Source organism: Bidens hawaiensis, unplaced genomic scaffold, assembly GCF_021521415.1.
Source record: "Bidens hawaiensis isolate Kalapana, Puna unplaced genomic scaffold, B.hawaiensis_p1.1 tig00030599_1, whole genome shotgun sequence".
NCBI classification, from domain to species: Eukaryota; Viridiplantae; Streptophyta; class Magnoliopsida; order Asterales; family Asteraceae; genus Bidens; species Bidens hawaiensis.
The window spans coordinates 80,547-105,310 of record NW_027495116.1 but is presented as its reverse complement, the minus strand read 5'-3'; the positions used below and the strand labels follow the sequence as shown (position 1 = coordinate 105,310).

Genomic DNA, 24,764 nt, shown 5'->3' with positions numbered 1-24,764 from the left:
ACGCGATAAGACTCCAACATAAATCTCACAAAACCCTACCGCCATCATATTCGGTTCTGCCGTTACTTGAAAACCACCGCCGCCGCAACTGTTTTAAACCACCACCACTGGCCTCTCTCTCTCTACGTGACCCTACCTTGTTTCTGATTCAAGCGGTCGCCGGTGACTCCACTGCCGACGGACCGTCACGGACCTGTAGTAGTTCATCGCTGCTATCCTTGCAAATTTCATTGCTTCCGTGTCGCGAGACAAGTTCACTTCGTCACCACCGTCAAGTACCGTGCACCACCACCGTTCTGCAAACTTCCGGGAATACACCGCCGCTGCCATCGATCTCCCCAATTTACCACCGTCACGCGTCCGATTACTTCCTCCGCCCTCGCTTTCTGATACGTTCGTTTTGGTCTGGCTTTTGAGGTAACTGTTAACAATCTGATTACGAATACTTGTACGGTTATAGTGTCTATAACCGTTTGTTTGTTCCGGCGACTAAAGCGAATTTCAAAACTTTGTTATAAAGAAAATACACAAACTAATAACATCGATAATCTGGTTCGTTTACTGTATTTACATGATTTAGAATGTGTAATTAAAGAATCAAAAGATAGTCATGTTTCTTGTATACGTAAGTGATATGCATGTGTTTATAATAATAATAATAATAATAATAATAATAATAATAATAATAAAGTTATGAGTAGCTTTCAAACTAATTAAAAACCGGGAAATCTGTTTTGTTGAAGGAACATATGTTAAACCACAAATAATTTCATGTAAACAAAATAAATGGTATTTTGAGAATTCTAACTGAACGAAAAGAGAGATGTAAAAATATAAAAGTCTCTGTCGCCAGAACACAGGTCAACTAGTGAACTAAACAAGTTAACACATCTAAGCAAATCTTTTGAAATAAATAAAATGTAGGTATTAGTACAACGTAACGCGGCTCGGCTTTATTTGCTTACTCATCGACTATTAAGGTACGGTTTCTGGTTTCTGTCACTCATAGTATAAATTATATTCCGTTACTTCATTACGGATTCTGTTTCTTGTTACTTCGTAGTACGGTTTCTGGTTTCTGTCACTCATAGTATAAATTATATTCCGTTACTTCATTACGGATTCTGTTTCTTGTTACTTCGTAGTACGGTTTCTGTTTTTGTTACTCTTAGTATCAATTATATTCTGTTACTTGGTAGTACGGTTTCCGTCTTTGTTTCCTCTTAGTATTATTTATATTCCGTTACTTTGTAGTACGGATTTTAGTTTTCTTCACTCATAGTACTGGTTCTATATTATATTCTATGTCCGTCACTTCGTAGTGCGGATTTTTGTTATTTTTCAGTTTCAGATTGAGTTCAGTTTATCCGTATGATATGTTTAATATTAAGTTTTTAACATGCAATAGGTTATATATATTTTGTATTCATTGTTGCATGTTCCTGTTCGAATTTAGTTATATGAATTTAGCTTCAGTACTCTGTTACCCGAGCATTTCTGACTTGTCGTTGGGGCGTCAACGACATGGCACTTATCGTGACAGTGCGTAATCAAAGTTCACGGCGTCTCTAGCTTGTGCTTGTATAAGCACTCTGGCCCCTAGAGGCGTATAGATCGATCTTAGCTCCAACTCCTGACTCCTGACTCCTGACATGGCACTTATCGTGACAGTGCGTAATCAAAGTTCACGGCGTCTCTGGAAGTACTCATGTAGTACCTTGGCCACTTAGAGGCGTATAGATCGATCTTAGCTCCGACTCCTGACTCCTGACTCCTGTTTGAGATGGAACAATGTGTGCACGCCACCCACACCGTCTCTTTGGTGCATGGACTAGCTAGCTGTGTACCCCTCTGTTTAGGCTCTGGGTGCTTCCGTATTTCACGACCTATTTATTTTAACATCATCGTCGTGTATTTTAGTAATTATATTTTGTTTCGCTATATTTCTGGTCCGTTTCGATATGTGTATATGCATTTGGTTAAATTTGAGTATATTCAGATTACGTTCCGATAGTGTATCGGATTATGTTTCGCATCTAATTATAGTTCGGTCTAAAACGTGGTTTTATATCCGCAATAGTTTCAGTTTTACTTCAGTATGTGTTTTGTCTTATGTGTGCCTTTACCTATACTATTGTTCTTTTCGTTACTGGGCAATTTTTGGCTCAGCCGTATTTTCTTGTTTGTGTCTGTCTTATTTGCTAACAGGTAATTCGGGAAATCGGGGAGATCAGTGATGAGAGTAAAATGAAGGTCAAGAATAAGGACTTGATTTAATTTTCTTTAAGCATTTAATAAACTGGACTTAGAATTTCTTTCAGTGTTTTTAACACTTTTGGTTGCTGTGGGATTCTTTTCATTTCTTTTAAATGGTTTTTGTTTGGTCTATGATATCTGTAATAGTAACACGTCAGCCTGCTCCGGGTTGGGGTGTTACATTACATACATAAAACAAAGAAACAACTAAATGGGTTTATATAATACCCCAAGTTCTAATCCTTTTCAAACACATCTACCGACTCAAATTTCAAATTAAACATTATCTTTATTTTAAACAATAAAATAAAACTAATTAAACAAACTTAACCCTAGAGTATTAGATCTCCTCCAAGCCACCCCTTCGAGATAAACCAAACCGCCCTTTGATGTTGTAATTTTTATCAGCAAGTAAATACTTTAACAAACACACATCATTCTGTAAATATCCCACATATTTATACATCACACTTCGAAGCTGCAGCTGCTCTGTCGTGCTGTAATCTACCGGTGGGGACGGGAGAAAAGGCTGCAAGAAACACTAGTATATATTCAATCTAAAGCTATATACACATATATTTTATATTATAAAACAAGCAATATGGTGTCCACATACCCCGTTTCTTGCTTTGATTTGTAGAGTCCGCAGATTCGGGCAGCTCCTAATAAAAGGCAACAGCACATGATAACTGCACATCATAGTTTAAAAGTATATCTGATAATTTAAGAACCTTGAGGCTGGGAAAAGAGGCAGAGAACCTCTGTTGAGCATCATCATTCTCCAACTACAAGAAAAGCCATTACACATACTTAGAAATATACGAGTCTTATGTTTCTGTACGAAAAGTAAACTTCAAAGACACAAACAAGTTAGCAATATTAATTACCATGGAATTTATAAAATTCAACTCAAACTCTTCAAGTTTCGGAAGAGAACCAAGAAGCTCAAAGATTGTACTGGAACTATGAAAATCCTTCATAGTGTCAACATTACACAAATATAAAGATAGTCTTTTGAGATTTTCAAGTTTTGCAATCTCAACTACTTTTACTTTGTTTGAAGAAGAAGATAACTTCAAATTCTCAAGGGACACCGAGTGATAAACTCCCCAAGTTCATTGTTTTTTCCACTCACGTACAACTCTAAGCTCAACAAATTTGGGAAACCATGAAAACTAGTTTTATACCCGTCCGGTGGACAGGATACGTGTTAATATAAAATGTTACTTTAATGGATTACAAAAAGATTAAAACTGCAATCAATAGCAACAGTGTTTGTTATAAACAACAACTACACAAGGCTATTTATTTGAAGAATATCTTTTAAAATATAGGTGGATCCTTGTATTATATAATATAATTATATATTTTTGTGTGGACCAATGGTCCAATACTGATTAATTTAGGCTTTGTAAAATTGGATTAATTAATTTTTTTAGCAGAAAGACCCAACAGCCCAATATAAGTTACTCTGGTAACTTTGACCAAATCTTAAAGAAAGTAAAGATTTAGTCATTAAACAACACTGGCTTTCTCCCTTTCTACACGCCCCACTCAATTATCCAATCCATGGTGTTTGATATATCGATAAACAATCAGTGAAATATCGATAAACAATCGGGTGTCTTTGTAAGCCGATTTTGTTAGTCGCTTAGGGGTTCCCTTCTCAACCCCTAGATGTATATTTGTTGGTATGTTCTATCAACGTTTTGTTAGGGTTTATTCAACACAAATCTCTAAATTGTGTCTATGGGTTTTATTCATACATGCGGTGGTGAGTTGATTGACGGAGGTTGAAGACGCTCTAACAGTTAATAAAGGTAAATTTATGCTAATATATGTTTTAAAGGGTTATTAGTTAAGTTTTTTGCTGGGATTTAGGATTTATTAACTTTAAGGAAAATTGGATTTTAATAATCCCAACTTTACGCAGTTGACCGATAATAATCCTAACTTTGAATACTATTTGTTTTCATTGGACCTCCGTTAAAAAAATTTAACGACGTTAAGTTTTTTTCAAATTTCAAACTAATATTTTAGGGCTTTTGATCGGAATGACTATACGAATCGATTGATGTAAAACTTAACTCGAAACAACGCTTAAAGGGTTTGCTAATCACTTTTTTAAAATTAAACCCATAAAAACAAATAATGGGCATACCTGTTAGAGTTTTTTTTCTAACATCATGAACAATGCCTTTTTTTATGTTCTTGTTTATTTTGTGCCACATATTTTTTTATTAGTGTTTTTTTCTATTTAGGGATCCGGATGATGCTGGATGTATATTTGGGATGTTCACAATATTTTTCGGAATACCTTTACACACAACGCTCAAATGTAAGATTATTCATTCCTTTTTATATTTACAGTATGAAAGTTTACTAAAGTGAATTGCATTCTGAAGTAAAATGCCACATATGTGGAAATTTTAACATTATGATTGTTTCAATGTCATTGTTAGTGTTCTTATTTTTTTTAGTTTAGTTTTAATACCAAAAAAATGTTTCAAACTTTATATGAGTTCTAAACTTTGAATATCGAATATAAGAAATGTTCATCCCCATGTAATTTATATATATAACTTAGGTAACACAAATAACCTCAACCTTATAGTTGTAGAGTAACAAATACCGTAAAGTAACAAACTGAAACTTCATTAGATAAAGGCAACATTACCTTGGTTTTTAAGTTAACATAAACAAACTAACAAAGTAATAAAGTCTAACATGACAAACATACTTAAGGCTAAACAAAAGAAAAAAAAAACAGAACTTAGAAAATCTAAGAGGTAACACGAGTAACTCGGTTGCGTTTTTGGACAGAGGCACGCGATATATTGAGGTTAGAACCCGAGTCAGCTGTATCTGCCACCTCATCATCATTGCCATCGACATCAATAATGTCACTCCAACACCATTTGTAAGAGGTTTTTCTTTCTTTTGACTTTTTTCTAAAACTCTCGATCCTGCAATTTCATCAACTTTTGTAATTAGCAAATGGAGACTGAAATAATATAACATATATAGATACCTCAAGGCTAAATTCTCGTTGCAAATGAGATTTGTAGGGACTGAAATTAAGTTTAAAAGAAATGATTTCAACGCTAAAAGTTTTATGCTTACAGCAGGTGAAACGAGCCTGTTTTGATTTCCTTCTGTAATTTGCTTTGTGTATTGTTCTTCATACTTTGTAGCAGTGTTAATTGGCTTCCCCTAATATCCAACATAAACAAAAAAACATTAGTTAACTACATGTGCAATATGTAAAATTAAGTAAGCAAAACTTAAGTTGGATAGAGTATTACTGTAGGATCTGTTTGTGTGTTTTTTTAGGATACTCTTCATTGTTGTAGATTCAGACATCATGTATTTGTTTATGACGGATGATATTGTTCTTAAATAGTGATGTATAACAAATAAAGTATTGACGCATGTCAACCCACTAACCACATCTATATTTAAATTTGAATCATATTTAGGAGTGGTAACAGTTTATTTGCGCCATTTTTGTATGGAGGCAAATGAAAATTTTTAAAGTTTTTAAATAAAAATAACTCTTTAAATAATTGGTTTTATAAATAATTCTTTAATTTTTGGCAATTGATTTTCTGGAAATATAAAAAACATGGCCTACATTGCTTTAAATTTTTAGTGTCTTTAAATTAATTCTTTAAATGATACATTATAGATGTTGATCATATTGTTATTTGTATGGTGGCCTTCATTGTAGGTGAAGTAGTCTTTTGCTGATATGATAATTAACTTCACAGTTCAATAGTTACAGGTAAACTTTTCTTTTTGTTACAAGGTGTAATATTATTTATTAATGTTTTTGTAAGATAATTGGTATGATACAAAAGTTGATAAATATGTTGTTTGATTGTGGCTTAAACTGAATAGGAATAGGTTGCTGAATTTGTGGAGATGGAAGTTTTTTTTGCTGAATTTGTGGAGCTGAAGAGAGAGACAATAAAACTTCCCTAAACCGTCACTTTTAGAAGCTTTTTAAGGGGTTTGAATGGCTGAGATTTAATCTTGTGAACTTTGAATGGTCAAGATGAAGCTAAAAGTTAGTTTTAAATAGGGGGAACAATATATTATATAATTAGGTGGAAGTTTGAAACAATAATCTCTACTCTTAAGAGCGAGTTCCTTAATTCCTTTTCTTGACAACAATAATATCCAATGACTGATATCTTCATCACCAACATCCAATTCGGCATATACTTCGATGACACACTTTGTAATAGGCCCTGTAAGATGAAGAAGCCTACTAACTATAACCCTCACTTGATTATTTTGATCTTCTGTTTGTGTTAAATATTCAAAGAAGTCCTCATCGAATACGAGTTGCGTAAGCGTATTCCACTTAAACCTCCATGTTTTTGATAACACATCAGTCCTCACTGCTTCTTGTAATGGCAATCGATCAAGAATACTTGTTATCACGTTATCTGGCATGCGGCTAATAAAATCTCCTGGTGCAAACTTGAACATATCATGTCTTGGGTGAATCGGCTCCATTATTCTAAGAAAACGATACATATTAATCATCATAATCACAAATAGAACGAACAATTAGCCAGATTCGCTTTTATTAAAGGATATGTCACAAAACTAAACTTAAAGCTCAATTCAGAAATAAAAATAATTAAATTCCATATTTGCACAAAATTAGGGTTTAGGTATGTAAAAAATGTTGATCGTGAAAAGTTAACAAACATGTCTTGATTTGTTTAGATTGCTACTGTGAATCAACAGATAACTAAGCAAACAACTTATTTAAATCGGTAAATGAAAATTTGCAGTAACAATATTATTACAAGCCCTAGAAAGCTTGATTTACCTTGAAAGAAATTTCACAAGAAGCAACTTTTGTTCTAAACTTGAAAGAAACAAACGCAGAAGATATCTCCAATTATTACTCAGGTGGAATTAATTTGAACACACATCTTTATCTCAGGCGAAGAACAAGGTTAACTTCACTCCACATACTGTTTATACGTTTATTATTAAATGAAGAATAATAAACATATATGCTAGTGCAATGGGACAAATAAAAGTGAAAAAAAGGGAAATAATGTGTGTAATGGGTTGAAAGTGGCCCATTTAATACAAACAACCCCTAAGTAATATTGGAATAACCTTGTTTTTCTTATGTATAAGTAATATTCAATCTATAAATACATTTCATAATCTAAACTTGTGTTCCTCAAATTTCTCAGTATTCACTTTACCATGTTTTTATGTCATATACTTCAAGAGCCAAATATACCGGATTATTGTGCGCTACCCAAAATACAACACATGAATATGGAGAAAAGTAATAAGTAGGGAGGGCGTTAAGAACCAGCTTGATTACCGTAATACGGCCACCAAACGAGAGATTTTTTGCCTTCTATAGTGACAATCGCTTCCGAAATACTTCATCCACCGGAACCCATATATGTGTTAATGTCGTTCATATTCTTCCCCACTTGGAGACCCAGATGTATAAAAGGTAATTCGCCCACTCTACATTTCAGTAACCCCATGATCTAGGCTTTCTCAATATTATCGACAACGCTAAGACGGCGCCTCGCATATGGGTAGCAAGAGGGTGCTTATGCCCCAATGGTGGGGCCTATTGAGGAAGGGCCCAACCCAAAAGGGACAGCAACCCCCCCCCCCCACCCCACCCCACTTCAAGCGTACCTATTATCGACTGAATCACTAAGGGTCTAATCTCTGAGCCAAAAAACCGACACTTGGCGAGATTTATTCCCAACCTTGAAATCAAAAAGGAAACCCTTAAAATTCTGTTCAGCATCAAGGCATTTCTCAAATCCACTCGCCAATAAATATCGCATCATCTGCATATAACAAATGAGAAAGCGCGCACAGGACCCTTTAACCCACGTTTCAACCCCTTGAGAATACTTGTGTCAATTGCCCTGTTTATAAAGCAAGTGCTTTCATCGCACTAACAAACAGAAATCACGGAGACAAACGGATCCCTTTCCTCAAGCCTCGGTAGCACTCGAAATCCCAGTGGGCGACCCATTTATCAATACCAAAGCCCGACTCGCCGAGAGAATGCCATATTCCGGAAAGCACATTTGTTCTAACACCGAATCTAAAAGGGCCCAATTAAGTGAGTCATATGCCTTTTCAATATCCACTTTAGAAAACACCCCGCATTTCTTTGATTCTTTTCAACCACGCAAGAACCTCGTTAAGGATCAATGGCCCGTCAAGGATACTTCGGGTAGCAATAAAAGCCGACTGCTCCTCCTAGACTAAACCCCCTATCACCATTTTTAGCCTTTGAACCAACGCCTTAGAGATTACCTTATTTAAGCTTCCAATAAGACTGATTGGACAAAACTCATTGAGACTTGCGGGGTCTTTTATCTTCAGAATTAAGACAGTAAACGAAGCCATACACCCGGAGCTAATCGATTCAGCCTCCTAAAATTCAGAAAAAAATTCTTAACGAAATCACTCTCCAAGCATTCCATACGGCCCGTGACCGGACTCCATCACAATCCCACACCGCCTCTTTTATTTTCATTAAAGTAAACGGAGCCACTAGCAATTCTGCCTCCATCGAGTTCAGTCTTTTAACACCCGACAATCATCCCGGGATGGTTTGAAATCGGCTCCTGGAATCTTTTTCAAAAAAATTGAAAGCACCCTCCTTCAACAATCAACAGGTTCGGATTTGACACCCACTCACCATATTTCAATAGACCATGTAAACGGTTACTACTTAGATTTGTATTAAGAACCCCGTGAAAATACCTCAAATTTTCATCACCATCCACAGCCCAACGAACTCTTGATTTTTTGCTCGTGATCATTGAATTTAAATTTTTCGAACTCCTTTACAAAGACCCTACACTCTGCTCGAACCTCCAGTTCAGCAGCCGATAGATCTCTTTAACGCTAAACCAAAACACTTCAAAGGGTTGAAATAAGAAAATCATACTTCTTTTTCTTTATTACTAAACAATAATAGTCATAATTAAAAAACTGATGAAGGATTAAATTTGTTGGACTTTCACATGGGCAAATATACCCCAACAAAGTATAGATAGCACATGTTGAAATGGTGGGTTGAAATGTTCAATTCATAACATACACATACTAAGCAAGCAATGTCATACAACATATCAAGGTCCAAAACACTTGAACCTGCTGGCCCGTCTTCGGGGTGCTTTGACAGCCCAAACCTTTGGCCACCGATTTCAGCCCCAAATTACCTCAATTAAATCGTTGATGCTGATACTAAGCACCTCGAATCGCTGCTGCCCCATGGTCACGATTTAGTCATGAAACCGAAAGCACGGTGTTGCTGTTCAACTCGAAACTGTTGATTAACGATACAGCGCCAAAACAACAATAAATCACAGACCTGCGACCCGCTGGCACTGCTGACCCGTTGATTGCACCCAGTCTTAACAATTACTATTATAATTTTAGTTTATTTTTAAGCCTTGCCAATAATAATCAAATTAGATCTTTCAAAAAATATTGAATACCGCTCTTTATTTTGTTAACTAAAAAGTAACAACTTGACTTGTATATACGGCTGTTACAGGTTAATTCTTCTTGTTGGCCAATAATCTTGAAATTGAGCAAACAAAAAGACCAGAAGGGTTAACGGGTCAGGGTTTTATAAGTTTTGCATTTCTAGGAACATACGTTCTATCAGCGTGTCAAAAACGCTTCTGGTTTGTTACATACGGGGCGCCATAAGTTAGTCGGGAATTTACAAAATGAAAAACAAAACAAAATGTGTATTATTTTCCGTTGTTATAGAAAGGAAAATAAAAGAAGAAATAGCCCAGATTGCAGCCCACTCGTTCGCCCGACTGAAACCTTTCAAATCAATCTCATATCCATTGTGATTCAATCCAAAATAAGATACCAAACATCACCTTAATTTTTACTAGACTAACAAGCACATGGTCATTTCTCCTTACACAAGGCGATAAATTCATACGGGAAATAAAAAAGACAAGTTCAAAAGCTCTAAAACTAATATAGATCGACATCAACATCAAAGGCTCGACGGAGCTTCAGCAACTTCATAGCAAACTTCAACTATTCATCTGGCGTAATCGGATCGTAGAGATAAATAACAATATTTTTAAGGAAAGGGGAACACGCCAGTAAATACTTTAACGAACATACTTCACTATCTGAACCTTTCAAGCATCACACTTCTTAGCTGCAGCGGCCCTGTTGCATTGTAGTCTATTTGTGGAGCCTGGTTAACAAGCTGCAAGAATCACTACATATTCAAATGCAAAGCTCTATATATTAGATTATAAAACGAGCAGTATGAAGTGATGTAAAGAGTCTGCAGATTCGGGCAACTCCTAATAAAAACTCAACATATTTACTATCGGATTTGAAAAGATATTTTTACATCAAAACTCTTTAACATATTTACAACAAGATCTGTACATAATTAATACGTATGTTACGTTAAAAAAAATAATTTCAGGAATTCAAAAGCACAATCGGAAATGCTTTTCGAGACTCATAATTAATTTTATCACGAGATATGATATAAAATATAGATACAAGTGTGTTCAATCCATACTAATTTTTAGTATATAGTCTCTTCAAAATGTATGAACTTCGGAGCTAGGTTGAATGACTTCCACTACTAAGGCTAGCTAGTTGCCCAACCTCCTAATCAATCTTAAGAACCATTTAATATATACATACTTATTGTTTAGTTCACTTAGCGGAAAGAGAAAGAGAATCAAATAGACGAGTACACAACCGGTTTATTTATTAGGATAACCGTAGTAGGATAGTATCCATACATACCACCTCCACCTCACCAACATTTTCCCAGCCAAACCATTACAACCGCTCGTATAAAGCGTTAAGAGCCCCTTTGGGCGCTAGCGTGTGTTAAAAGGGTGAGGGGTCAAGGGTGTGGGTCCAAAATTAATTAATTCAACCAATCAAATTTAATCCACTCATGTTTTTATAATAAAAAGTTAAATAAAAATCATGTTGTTAGATTTACCATTCGCGATTTTTATGAAAAAATTAGGGAGAACTTTATGCCTTACGTGACGAGACGTTTTTTTAATTCTAGTTAAACCCTACACATAATCCGACATTTAGAGTAATATAAATGGTGATGTTTTTTTTGCATAAAATTGATGTGTCTTTCAATTAAAGAACTAGTGCAGTGATTTGCTTAAGAAATAGTAAACGGGTCAACATGCAAAAGTAAATGGACCTGACGTCAAGATAGCAAGTTCCACATGTCCTGCCAACTCACAACTTTGATGACATGGACTGCCACGTAATAAGTGGAAAGGTCCTTAAGGTGTCACTCTAATCCACTATCTGAGATAGCAACTTAATTACCTAAAATCACTTGAACTAAAGTCAGTACCTAAAACCACCTTTACTTTTGCAAAACCCTTGTTCCAACAAAAAGTTCTCTTACATAACCAATTTTTGGGCTTGTAACTAGCTCAAATATAAAACTGGAATAAGTACCACGTTTTACACGCCCAATCTTTAAACTCGTCTGCATAACAATTAACAAGATTGGTAGTAATATGTCTCCAGATTTGAATATACTCCACCAAAAAGTCAACATTTGGGCTTTAATCATAAGCAATTTTTATACTCATTCCTGTGATCCCATGCCTTATTGATCATTGCGGTTAAATGTACGTTACTCACAATTATCTAAAGAACACGGATTAAACCAAACTACTTTAAAAATGATAGAAGCTAGACGTAAAACGTAAAAGAAAAAAAAAGGTTATAGGTTCATGGTTCATATTTGCAACACTACTTCAGTACGGTTCACATTTTGCAGCACCCCAGTGCATTCATGATTCATACTTTTATTGGTCCTCGGTTTCGCCCAATGAGGCCATAAATTCATACTAGACTAAGAATCTAACTCAAATCCATTGTGATTCATTCCAAAGTAAGAAACCAAATATCATCATAAATTCATACTATACTATGAGACACGAGTTCATTTCTCCTTACACAACAAGGCCATAAAAAAGGACAAGTTCAAGAGATCGAAAACTAATAAAATCGATATCAACATCACAGCGGGAAAGCATGCTACAAGAATAACCACCTGTATGCTTCAAATATATAAAGAGGTTCATTGGTACAAAACAAGTGAAATTAGGAGAGGTTGATTTCAACTGCGGGAGAGGCTCGATAGAGCTTCAACAACTTCGTAGCGAACATGAACTTTTTACCAGAGGCAAGGTATGAGTGGGGACAAATAACAATCCTTTTTAGGAAAGGAGAACACCCAAGTAAATACTTTATCAAACACACTTCATTATCTGAACATGTAAAATATGTAAAGACAACACTTTGTAGCTGCAAAAAATCCATGGTGTTGCATTCTACCTCTGAAACAACTCCATGGTGTTGCACATCATGCTGCAAGAATAACTAGTATTCAAAGACAAAACTATAAACAAGCTTATAAGACGAGCAATATATGACACATACCATATCACTTGTTGTGATTTCAAGGGTTTGCAGATTCGGGAAGTTCCTAATCACTTCATAAGCACATGATAAATTCACACCATTTTCTAAATATATTCCAGATAATTTAAGAACCTTGAGGCAGGGAAAGATAGTATTGAACCTCTTTCTAGCACCACCTTCTCTCAACTACAATAAAATAGTTGTCGGATAATTCTAAAGCCTTGTTGCAATATAGTGAATATGCTGTAAAATAGTCATAAGCTTGTACTATAAACATATTTTAGATTATATTAAATACTATTATCTGGTTAATAAATTATGAAAAAATGAGACTATGTTACTGTATATTAAAGTTCAAAGACACAACTTAATTAGCCTTACATGGTAGTCTTGAAAATCCAAATCAAGCTCTTGTAGTTTTGGAAGAGCACCCATGAGCTTAAAGATAGTCTTGGAACTTGCAATGCTCATATTGTCGGCATCACAAAATTTCAAAGATAAAACTTTGAGATTTACACATTTTGCAATCTCAACTACTTTTATTTTGCCTACTTCAAAGAGATCATCAATGGTCAAACTCTCAAGTAAGGGACACCGAGTAAAAAAGTCCCCAAGTTCAATGTTCTCTTTAAATTCCACAGATAACTCTAAGCTTAACAGTTTTGGAAAACCTTGAAAACTAGGTGGAGGATTGAAATAACAGTTATTAAGTTTCAAATGTTTCAACTCGAAACAATAGAAATGGGTAGGCAAGTTCAGTGGTGTTTCATCATTATTCTTAAGAGTAAGGTCCTTAATTCCTTTTCGCGACAAGAGCTTAATCCAGTACTTAACATCTTTAGCATCCAATACGTCCTCGTCCTCTACAAAGAGGACAAATTTCGTGATGGAACCTCTAAGATGATGAAGAATTCTACTTATAATTTTAGCTTGATTATTTTTGCCTTGTGTTTTTGATAAATACTCGAAAAAGTTGTCATCAAAATAAGAGTTGGCTAAGCATAGCTCACTTAAACCTCCAGTTCTTCGACAAGATGCCGGTCCTCACTGCATCTTGTAATGACAATCGATCCAGAATATTAGTTATCACAATATCTGGCATGCTGCTAATAACATCTTCAGGTGCAGACTTCAATACTTTATGTCTCTCCTCTGCCAGTTCCATTATTCTAAGAAAATAACATACATTAATCATAAACATATATATATGGGAAAAAAATAGCCATGACATTCACAAACATCTATCTGCCTTAAGAAAAGGGGTCAAAAGTCAAAACATATTTTATGCAAGAGAAATATAATTCAATTTACAAATGAATTTAATATTAAATATCATACTGAACTAAATTAAGATTTAGATATGTAACAAAATTTTAATCACCTTAGAACAGTTTACTAAATAGTCGGCCGGTTATGGTGGTTAGATACGGTTTGAACTGGCAGAAGAAGCAACAAAAGACAGTCAAGAGATCAGGGATAAACCGAACAGAGACAGTTCATGCCACTGATTCTGGCATGATTCACTGACATTCAAGAATCTGGAATAAAAAATTGTACAGAGAAACTAAAAAGGGAGAAGGGGAGATAGATCATACGATGAGCATGATCTTTTTGGTTATTATTTTTCTCTTTTTATTTGTATTAATCTTATAAAATTGTTTTTTAGGGTCCTGCTAAATTATTTTTAGGAAGGCCGGGTTGGGTCGTGTCAGGTTATGGAAATGGATTTGGAGAAAAATAGGTTCAGGAATACTATCAATTTGATTCGAGTCAAAGTTAGAGTTCACACCAAAATGAGACTAGGTTGCAAAGAGTGTTAGATAGGGTGTGTGAATTATGGACACGGCACAAACCTAACGCGGTATCTTTGGGTTTTCTTAATTTAAATGAAATGCTATATACATTTGCATTTTTTTTATTTTTGTTGTAAATAGTAATTTTGTAGTATTATAAATTTATAATTAACATGCTAAAAAGATTTTTTTTTAAAACCCTGGATTAAAGGAGTCATTCGTGTCAACCCACTAAGGCAACCGGTAGTGGGCTACAATTTGTAGCGATATTGGGCGAATGTAAGCGAGCACCCCCCCCCCCCCGCCGAAATGTGGAGTGATAGGGGGGGGCGCAAACTATTTGTCGCCGGCTTCCCTTTTCTTTTTATTATTATATATATATATTTGTGTTATATATGTATATATATATTGGGCCACAACACCATTACACTCCAAAAACAAAAACCCATCATTTGCTGAGTGGGCGTAACATAACGCAAAACGTCCCATTTTATAGCCTCTCCACTACACATAGCCTAATAATAGTCTTTGAGCCATTCTACATTGGTTTCGTTTTGGTCAATGCTTCTAAAGTAAAGGTCAAAATCAACATCTAAAACAAAAAGATTGGCTAAGGAGGTTAAAGTCGGGACTAAAGAAGTAAAGATACAATGTAGTAGCCACTGTTGACTTTTCTGACAAGTTTGCCTCTTTTGGTACAGCGGACCTTTAGAGATAGTTGACTTTTTGTTAGTAAAAGTTGACTTTTGAATGGTCAAAAATAACTTGCTAATCAAGGGTGGTCAAAACTTTTTGAATAACAAAAATGACATGGGAATGCATTATGGAGGGATGAGTGGGTACCGGTATCGAAAATACATGTATTGAAGGCAAAACTCAGGATATACCGGTAGCTCTTGAAGTTCTGGAAGAGAACCTAGAAGTTCAACGATTGTACTGGAACTAGAAAAATTCATCGTGGTGTCAAGAGTACGCAATGATAAAGATAATATTTTCAAATTTTCAAGCCTTGCAATCTCATCTAGCTTTAATTTGCATGAGTTATAAATACTACCTAGTTTCAAAATCTCAAGTAAGGGACACCGAGTAATAACCCCCCCAAGTTCACCGTTTGCTTCATCCAACTCTAAGCTCAATAGGTTTGGGAAACCGTGAAAAGTAGGTGGAGGATTGAGACAACAATCATAAAGTTTCAAATGTTTCAACTCTAAACAAGAGAAAAGATGAGTAGGCAGCTTAAATGGCGGTTCACAAACATACTCAAGTGTAAAGTCGTTAATTCCTTTTCCGGACAAGAATGAAATCCAGTGAATGACATCTTCTTCTTCAACACCGAATTCGTCGTCTACTAGTGAGAGGACACACTTTGTAATGGCTCCTCTAAGCTGATGAAGAATCCTGCCAATAACTCTTACTTGATAATTTCAATCATTTGTTTTTCTTATATATTTAAAGAAGTCATAATCCAATACGAGTTGGCTAATAAGCATCGTCCACTTAAACCTCCATTTTCTCGCTAAGATACCAGTCCTCACAGCATCTTGTAACGGTAACCGATCGAGAATATTAGTTAGCACATTATCAGGCATGCTGCTAATGAAATCTTCTGGTTCAAACTTATGTCTCGTGTGAATCGGTTCCATTATTCTTCTAATTAAGAAAATGAAACACATTATTAATTATTAACACAAATAGATACAAATTAACCCTAGAACTAAGGCTTAATTTCCCCAATTTTTATTATTAACCCTAGATTCAGATTCAGAGTAAATTAGATACTGTTCACATCTCACTAGAAAACAAAATGAAAGTAGCTACGCATAATAACATATTATTCATGGGCGTTAATGAGTGGTTAGTTTGTTTCAGAAATGATAAACCAAACCTAAACAAAACAATACAATACAATACAATTAATTAATTTCTACAGATAAGTAAATAATGTTGTAACCTTGAAATGAAAATGAAATAAAGAAAGATAGCAAGCTCCGATGAGTGACTGCAAGTTGCTCCGGCGGAATGAAACACTAAAAAAAAGTTAAAAGTTAACTTTATCAACTCCGTGTCCTTTTTTAATCCATTTTAGTAATATTATTATTATTAGAATAATCAATTTGGACAACGGACGGGCCATTGGCCCACCCAGAACTATGTTTTATAGATCGATAGTACCACACCCTAACCGTAAGGTATAGATAGAGTACGCATTTCAGTACTAAAACGTACCTGGAACCAGATCTGATTTGTATCTGGTAATATCTAAAAATCGGAACTTGATATATACTTGAAATTACCCAAAAAGTATAGCCCCTTAAAAAACCCTATCTATACCCAAAAATAAAGGTTTTTTTAATACATGAAATAGGGTATTCAAATACCCGGTTTTAGAATACTCAAAACTATACACGACCCGGACCTGGTGTGTAAGGTATGCATTTTAGAGACAATACCCAGACTGAACCCGACCCAGGTATGACGAATATGTGATATTCCAATACCTAGTCATACCCGAACCCCATTCAATAATCGGAACCGCATATTAAAAAAACCGGATTTGTGCATCTCTACCAAGACCTCCCCTTACTAAATTGAACACATTCGGTGCCTCGCCCCATCTTTTTCTATTAATCAGTAGCTTTTATTTAACAAGATTTTAGAAACTTAAATATTTATATTGATTTGATAATATCTTATACCCTACCAATGTTCATGAAATTTATTGGGTGTAGTTGTTAATAACAAATTTGGTAAACAAAACCCCCCCCCCCCCCATGGTATCTATATAGGGCTATATGAGTCGTATAGACCATGAGTGACTTGCAAGCGGAGGGAACAAGGAGAAAATTTTTTGCAGTTTACAATACTCGTATAGGTCTATACGAGTCGTATATGATTTGATGTCTCATATAGTTCTTTGTGGCCCTATATCCCACGTACACTACATACATTATTAGAGGATGAACTATATGCCTCGTACATCCATTGGCAAAAGGCCATTCACGCCCGCGGTCAAAGACAACCTAGTCATCTCTGTTTCATCTTCCCACGCCTCACCATTCATGTAGCTATCCATATACTCCTTTTGACCTCCATTAACAGCAGACTCGTATTCCACTGAACTCAACTTCCCGAAAAATAAGTATGATTTCATGCCACTGATATGAACTAGAAAATGTAGATTACTGAATACTGGTTCATATTACCGGTGCGGTTCATGGTTCGCATTTTTTGTTGGTCCTCAGTTTCGGTCTTGTTTGCCACCGAACGAGACCAACATAACTTCATGGTTCATACTAGATTATCAATCTAGCTCATAGCCATTGTGATTCTTTCCAAAGCAAGAAACTAAACATCACCATAAATCATACCACTAACAAACACATGTTCATTTCTCCTTACACGACAAGGCCATAAACCCATATGGGAAACAAAAGACAAGTTCAAGATAAGTAAAACTTATAGTCGGTGCAAAACAAACATGCAACAGTCAAATGTACTGAAATTAATCTAGATGCCACATGAAAACAACAGTTAAGTTTCAAGTCTAAAAACCGATGCCACCTTAATTCATTCTAGACCAATAAATAGTCAAAATCAATTTCAGCAACAGTGGAGGCTCGAGGGAGCTTCAATAACTTCGTGGTAAACATGGGTGCTAAACGACAGCGGGGACAAATATATAATAATTTTAAGAAAGGAGAGCACGCAAGTAAGTACTTTATCAAACACATTTCATTTTCTGAACCTGCAAAATATCCAAAAATCACACGCTGAAGCCCTGTTGTGTTGTATTCCACCTTTGGTATTGGAATCGGGTCAGCATCCTGCAAGAATAACCAACTAGTGTTCAAATGCAAAAATATATAAGTATGAGATTATAGTATCATCGTTACTTACACATTGAATAGCTGAAATTCGGAGGGCCTGCAGATTCGGGCAGCTCTTAATCAATTCAAAAACGCATAATAAATTCATACTATTGCCTAAATCTATTCTGTATAGATTAATAACCTTGAGGGAGGGAAAGGCGCTTGGGAACTTCTTTTTAGCACCGCCTTGTGTCAACTATACAAAAATGGAATTATAAAAATGAGACTATAAAGTAAACTACAAAGACACAAGTTAGCATTAATTACCTTGTAGTTTGTAAAATTCAAATGAAGCTCTTGAAGTTTTGGAAGAGAACCCAAAAGCTCAAAGATATTGTAAGAACTTATGATCGTCGTATCGTTAAGATCACACAATTGCAAATATAATAGTTTGAGATTTTTAAGTTTTGCAATCTCAACTAGTTTTACATTGCCTGACAGTTTCAAAATCTCAAGTAAGGGACATTGAGTAATAAACTTCCCAAGTTCAGTGTTTTCTCCACCCAAAGATAACTCTAAGCTTAATAGGTTCGGAAAACCATGAAAAGTAGGTGGAGGACTGAAACAACAATCGTCAAGTTCCAAATGTTTCAACTCTAAACAAGAGAAAAGATGAGTAGGCAACTTCAACAGTCTTCCATCCAAGCGCCTAATAGTGAGGTCCTTAATTCCTTTACTTGACAAGAACAAAATCCAGTGATTGATACCTTCATCCAAATCGTCGTGTAATGAGAGGGAAAACTTTGTAATGGCTCCTCTAACATTAAGAAGAAGCCTGCTAATTATAACTCCCCTTTGATTACTTTTAGTTATTGATAAAAAGTTGTCATCAGATACGAGTTGGCTAAGCATAGTCCACTTAAACCTCCAGTTTCTCGCCAAGATAGTAGTCCTCACCGCATCTTGTATTGGCAATCGATCTAGGATATTAGTTATCACAATATCTGGCATGTTGCTAATAAAATCTTGTGGTGCAAACTTGGATTCTTTATGTTTCCGGTGAACCAATTCCATTATTCTACCAAGAAGACATACATATATTAATGATAAACACAAACCGATTGAATAAAGCCTATTATAATGAACGAAAACATATGTGAGATTTAAAATTCAACAAGGTTTTGTACCAGCGCATTGCTGCGTGCGAGCATGTTTGTGTGTTTAATTTGTATGTTACGCGTGTTTATAAAGCCAGATGGACATTGTGACAAAACTGTACACTATAGTAATTGGAAACGCATACACGCTTATGTCCAAACAGACAACTGAAGGCAAACAATTCGTGTTGGTTATGCATTTTGAAATTGAAAGAAACAGTTATAACACGTGTACCATCAACTAAGCAGAACGAATCAAAACGGCAGAGTACCAATTCAGCAAACCAACAGTTCCGATTACACGTCCACATAAGCCACATTTTAGGATGTCTTAAAGATATAATAATACTTATAAATGGATATCAATTACATAAATCAATCTAAAGTAATGAAATTATAACTTTAGAACCCGCATTCATTCTAGCAAACAAGTAAATATACACAATGGTGTTTGGGAGTTTCATCGAACACTTGGTGGGCATAAAAGATTATTCGTGGATAAGTCAAGAAACTACACAATGTCATTTGGGAGTTTGATCGAACACTTGGTGGGCACAAATAAAACAGACACCTATTGGATTATAACGTATAATTGAAGAAAAATGGATAGATAACCATTCATAAACAGAAGAACAAAACATACCAGTTGAGGTATCGTCTCCGGCGGAATGAATTTGAATTCCCGCGGGGAAAAACGGTTAACTCTGTATCACGTGGTTTCGGATAGACCCGGAGGGTGCCATCTTTTATAATAGAAGGTTCACTAATATGAGAAAAATACTAATTTTATCATGTTAAAAGTATATGTAGCAAGAGGTGAACGGGTGGGCTGGCAAATAAACTGGTTAACTTAACAGGTTTGAAACTGATTGTGTAGATACTGGTCTGGAATCGATTGAAACGCAGATTTGGTATCAGTTTGTAATTTTCACAACCAAAACCGGTTCCAAATCAGTTAATCGAACCAAAACTGATCATAAACCGGTTTTAAATTTTTTTGACCAAACCAAACTGGTTTCAACTCAAAAGGGTTTTGAGTTTTAAACCAGTTAATGTGTGCCCATAAAAGGGAATATTGAACCACTTCAAATTGACGCATGAGGATTCTTGGACTTAGATATGTAGTATTGCAACTAAACCAAAATAGAAAGTGAAATAAGTGTCACTTCCACTTTGGTAGGGTGGTCATCGAGGTTTTTCCTAAGCATTTCTTTCATAAGAAGGTTAGTGATACGAGTCTTGAAATAGAAAATTTTTCCGGTACTTTTTATAGGATTAGGAGTGTTTGTTGTTGTTCTAAATCTAAATAATAATAATGAAAAGTGAAATAAGTACCAAATTTAATAGACCCAAGTCTTTATAAACATCTAGATAAAAAGAATTTAGTAATATATCTCCAGACTTTAGGTTGAATATTAACCTTCACGTCAACCTTTGACCTTTACTTAAAAAAAAAACTTTTGGTCCTCAACGTTGACTTTGTTGACCTGTATCTAAAACACCTTTTCTCCTTGTAATCTGAAGTTTCATCTTTCCTGCTATATATACATCATAATAAACTAGACTAAAAATCTAACTTATATACATGTGGATTCATTCCAAAGTAAGAAACCGAGCATCAACTTCATTCATACTAGGCTAACAAACACGTCCAGTTCTCATTACACAACGTGACCTTAAATTCATACGGGAAATAAAAGTGAGTTCAAAAAACTAAAAACTAATATAGATCGATATCAACATTGGGGTAGACTCGTTGGAGCTTCAAAAACCTTCCAGCAAACAGAAACTTTTCTTCATACGCTTCCGACAACAGGGTGCGAATAACAATCTTTTTCAAAAAAGGGGAAGAAGCGAGTATATACTTAATCAGAACTACTTCATTCTCTGAACCTTTCAAGTCTTTCAACACCACACTTCGAAGCTGCAACGTGGCGAGTGTGTTGCTGCTGTACACCTCTGGAGAACGAATTTCAGGTGTCAGGTCATCATCCTGCAAGAAGATAGCTAGTATTCAAGCGCAAAATTACATGTATATGAAATCATAAGATGAGCAGTATGATACATACACATTCAGATGCTGTGATTTCTAGGGTCTGCAGATTCGGGAAGCCTCTAATCAGTTCTAAAGCACACGATAGCATAATAATGTTGTGTAAATGTATTCTTGTTAATTTAAGAACCTTGATGCAGGGAAAGGCGTTAGATGACCTCTTTCCATCATCAACTTTTGTGAAAGACTGTACGAAAGCCATAAAGTTTTAGTAGTCAATTTATATTATATTGAGTCTTAATGCATTATGAGTTATTATATTATAAAACAAGGTAGGAGTGTGCAAGAAACCGAAGAAACCAATCCGGGACCGAAAAATCCAAACGAAAAAACCGAACCGAAACAAAAACCGACGGTTTGGTTTTATGTTTTTGTAAAAACCGAACTAACGGTTTGGTTTTGGTTTTGCATCTAATAAAAACCGAAAAAACCGAACCGAATTCCTAAATTTTTGTTTTTTTATATTTTATATTAAGTAATTTATAAAAAATTAATAAACATGTAACTCAAATATTTTTGGTTAAATGTTTAATAGTCTATTGTTTTACAATTACCAAAATTATTTATACCTAAATTAATTATTTTTTGAAAACTTTCTTTTGACCTAAAATTTTCAAGATTAAATGGCAAAAACCGAAAAAACCGAAACCGAACCGAAACCAAAATGAAAACCGAAAAAACCGAAACCGAGCGGTTTCAAATACTACAAAAACCGAAGTTTTGGTTATCGATTCGGTTTTAACCAAAAACCGCACCGAACCACACCACGCACACCCTTAAAACAAGGAGACCAAAGTTAGCCTTACGTCACAAACTGAAATTTCCAAATGAAGCTCTTGAAGTTTTGGAAGAGAACCCACAAGCTCAAAGATACTATCAGAGCACGTGATCGTTTCCAGAAAACTAACCAAGTTCATGGATAATGCTTTGAGATTTGCAAGTTTCGCAATCTCATTTAGTTTCACAATATCCCAAGGAAAGGTAATACCCAAGTTCAAATTCTCAAGTATGGGAGACCGAGTAAAAAACTTCCCAAATTCCTTGGTAATGAATATCGCGCGAGTCAACTCTAAGCTCAACAGATTTGGGAAACCATGAAAAGTAGTGGGAGGATCGAAACGACACCAAAAAAGCTTCAAATGTTTCAACTCCAAACAAGAAAAAAGATGGGTAGGCAAATTAGGCGGTAGTGCAGCCCCCCCAATCTCCCTACACTTCCAAAGAGTGATATCCTTAACTCCTTTGGTAGACAAGAACAAAAGCCAATGGTTAATATTTTCTTCATCCAATTTACACCTCTCTAATATGTAGAGCACAAACTTTGTTATGCCACCTTTAATATGAAGAAGAAGCCCACTAATAATTGTTCCATAGTCTTTTTTCTCGTCTTCTTTTTCTAATAAATACTTGAAAAAGTCCTCATCGAATACTAGTTGGCTAAGCGTAGTCCAGTTATACCTCCAGCTTCTCGCCAAGACACCGGTCCTGACTGCATCTTGTAATGGCAAGCGATCGAGAATATTAGTTAGCACATTATCAGGCATGGTGCTAATGAAATCTTCTTGTGGTGCAATTAGCTTGGGTGATTTATGAATCACTTCCATTACTCTAACAGGAGACAAAACAGATGATGTTAAAAGAGATTTAAACTTATTCAATTTATAAATTAGCAAATACTTGAAGGTTCTATAATAAGTTGAGATGAGTGTTGGACTTTAATGACAGAAAATGGCATTTGAGAATAACTAAATTAATTACAATAATTTGTTTACTTCAAGTGTAATATGAATTTTATAATGACCAAAACTAGGGTTGTAAGCGAACCGAACGTCCGGTTGTCCGTTCGGTGGGAAGTTTGTTTATGTTCGTCCGTTTAATAAATGAACCGGACACGGACAACAAAATTTGTTTGGTAAGCTTAACGGATAAACACGGACAAAGGCCGTGTTCGTTCAATAGTGTTTGTGAACATCCGTTTAATAGTGTTGTGTCTGTTGAAATTCCGTGAAGAATTTGAAGCTGGTTTCTCATGAAACACTAGAAGTTTGTGGATTTTGAAAACCAAAACATTATTTTGATACGATTATGTGTTTGGTTACTATGTTAAGTGTTAAGTATTTTTGGATGTCATGTGGTGTAATGTTCATTAGTGTTTATGTTAGGTATTTTAATATGTTTATGTTTGTTTGTCCATTAACTTTCATTGGTGTCCAGTGGTGTTTGTTTGTCCATTAGTGTCTGTATACAATACTAACAAACAGACACAAATGGACACGGACAAACTCAATTTCTTAATGAACGGACACGGACACGAATTTTCGTTCAGTAGGGTGGTCGTGAACAGTCCGTTTGTCTGACAAAAGCTTAACGGACGAACACGGACAAGGCCTCGTCCGGTTCGGTTCGGTCCACTTACAGCCTTAGCCCTAACCAAAACCAATGTTACCTAGCTAAACAAGAGATTTAAAATTGAATTTAAAAAAGAATAAACTTGATATCAGACCATAAGTTTAATACAGACATTGACATTCAGCTCCAAGTTTGATTGCACACATTAGAATTGAGTCAGTGTTTTTTATTAAAAATTGCAGTAAAAACAAAACCCTAAAAGTGAAACGAAGACTAACCTTTCTCCGAAAGAAACAGAGTCGTCCGGCTGCAGAAATATGAGTTTGAAGTCCCCTCCGGCGGACAATACGGACGGACCTTAATTCATTTACTCCCCTCACTCACTGTTCATTTTCATTACTTTTCATGTATGTTTTGTGGTTTATTTATTCATTCTCGAATATTATTATGATATATATGTAGTGTTAACTGAATGCTGACTATGCTTCGGAACATGGATGACAAGAGGTCGGGTATTAGTAATCTCATATCCATGCTCGATTGTAAAATCGTGTCTCATATCCGGCCCATTACCCGTCAGGTAATTGTCTGGTAATTACCCGTCGGGATCGGGCATACTCACGAATATCGAGTATACCCGTTAGGACTTTCAAGTACACTTTTTATCACTATAATTATTTATACATTATATCCATACAACAATTATTATAAATTTAAATATAATGCACTTCATATATATGAGCGTGACAATAAATAATAATATCATTATTATAATTTTTATATAATATTTTATATATGTTGCACAAGCTACGAAATACAAAGAATTTTCGGGTATATGCTTCGGCAGGGGCGGACC

General features: G+C 35.3%; 4 protein-coding genes across 6 annotated transcripts; all 4 read right to left on the bottom strand.

Annotated features, from left to right (window-relative positions):
• Positions 1-10,244: 10,244 nt before the first annotated feature.
• Positions 10,245-24,325, bottom strand: LOC143580768 (F-box/FBD/LRR-repeat protein At1g13570-like). Of its 3 annotated transcripts, none has more exons than XM_077063712.1 (4): positions 22,366-23,307; positions 21,576-21,746; positions 21,221-21,499; positions 10,245-10,272 (listed from the first exon to the last, which is right to left on the bottom strand). In XM_077063712.1, exons 1-3 carry the CDS (start codon positions 23,161-23,163, stop codon positions 21,227-21,229), a joined length of 1,242 nt encoding a protein of 413 aa, XP_076919827.1. In that variant the 5' UTR covers positions 23,164-23,307; the 3' UTR covers positions 10,245-10,272; positions 21,221-21,226. The 3 variants fall into 3 exon arrangements, with proteins under 3 accessions (XP_076919827.1, XP_076919826.1, XP_076919825.1); XM_077063711.1 differs by lacking the exon at positions 10,245-10,272 and adding an exon at positions 24,187-24,325 and having other exon boundaries at positions 21,060-21,499; positions 22,366-23,167; XM_077063710.1 differs by lacking the exon at positions 10,245-10,272 and having other exon boundaries at positions 21,060-21,499.
• On the bottom strand, positions 12,238-13,960 carry LOC143580775 (F-box/FBD/LRR-repeat protein At1g13570-like). Its single transcript, XM_077063717.1, is given in 4 exon segments — positions 12,238-12,693; positions 12,766-12,933; positions 13,129-13,731; positions 13,733-13,960. Coding segments are annotated over 4 exon segments (1,254 nt in total). The 5' UTR covers positions 13,949-13,960; the 3' UTR covers positions 12,238-12,426.
• Positions 15,362-16,183, bottom strand: LOC143580778 (F-box/FBD/LRR-repeat protein At1g13570-like). Its single transcript, XM_077063719.1, has 2 exons — positions 16,044-16,183; positions 15,362-15,938 (listed from the first exon to the last, which is right to left on the bottom strand). Exons 1-2 carry the CDS (start codon positions 16,181-16,183, stop codon positions 15,362-15,364), a joined length of 717 nt encoding a protein of 238 aa, XP_076919834.1.
• Positions 17,725-20,074, bottom strand: LOC143580777 (F-box/FBD/LRR-repeat protein At1g13570-like). The gene is made up of 3 exons (XM_077063718.1): positions 18,677-20,074; positions 18,438-18,605; positions 17,725-18,364 (listed from the first exon to the last, which is right to left on the bottom strand). The coding sequence occupies exons 1-3, from the start codon at positions 19,421-19,423 to the stop codon at positions 18,113-18,115; spliced, it is 1,167 nt and encodes a 388-aa protein (XP_076919833.1). The 5' UTR covers positions 19,424-20,074; the 3' UTR covers positions 17,725-18,112.
• Positions 24,326-24,764: the final 439 nt, after the last annotated feature.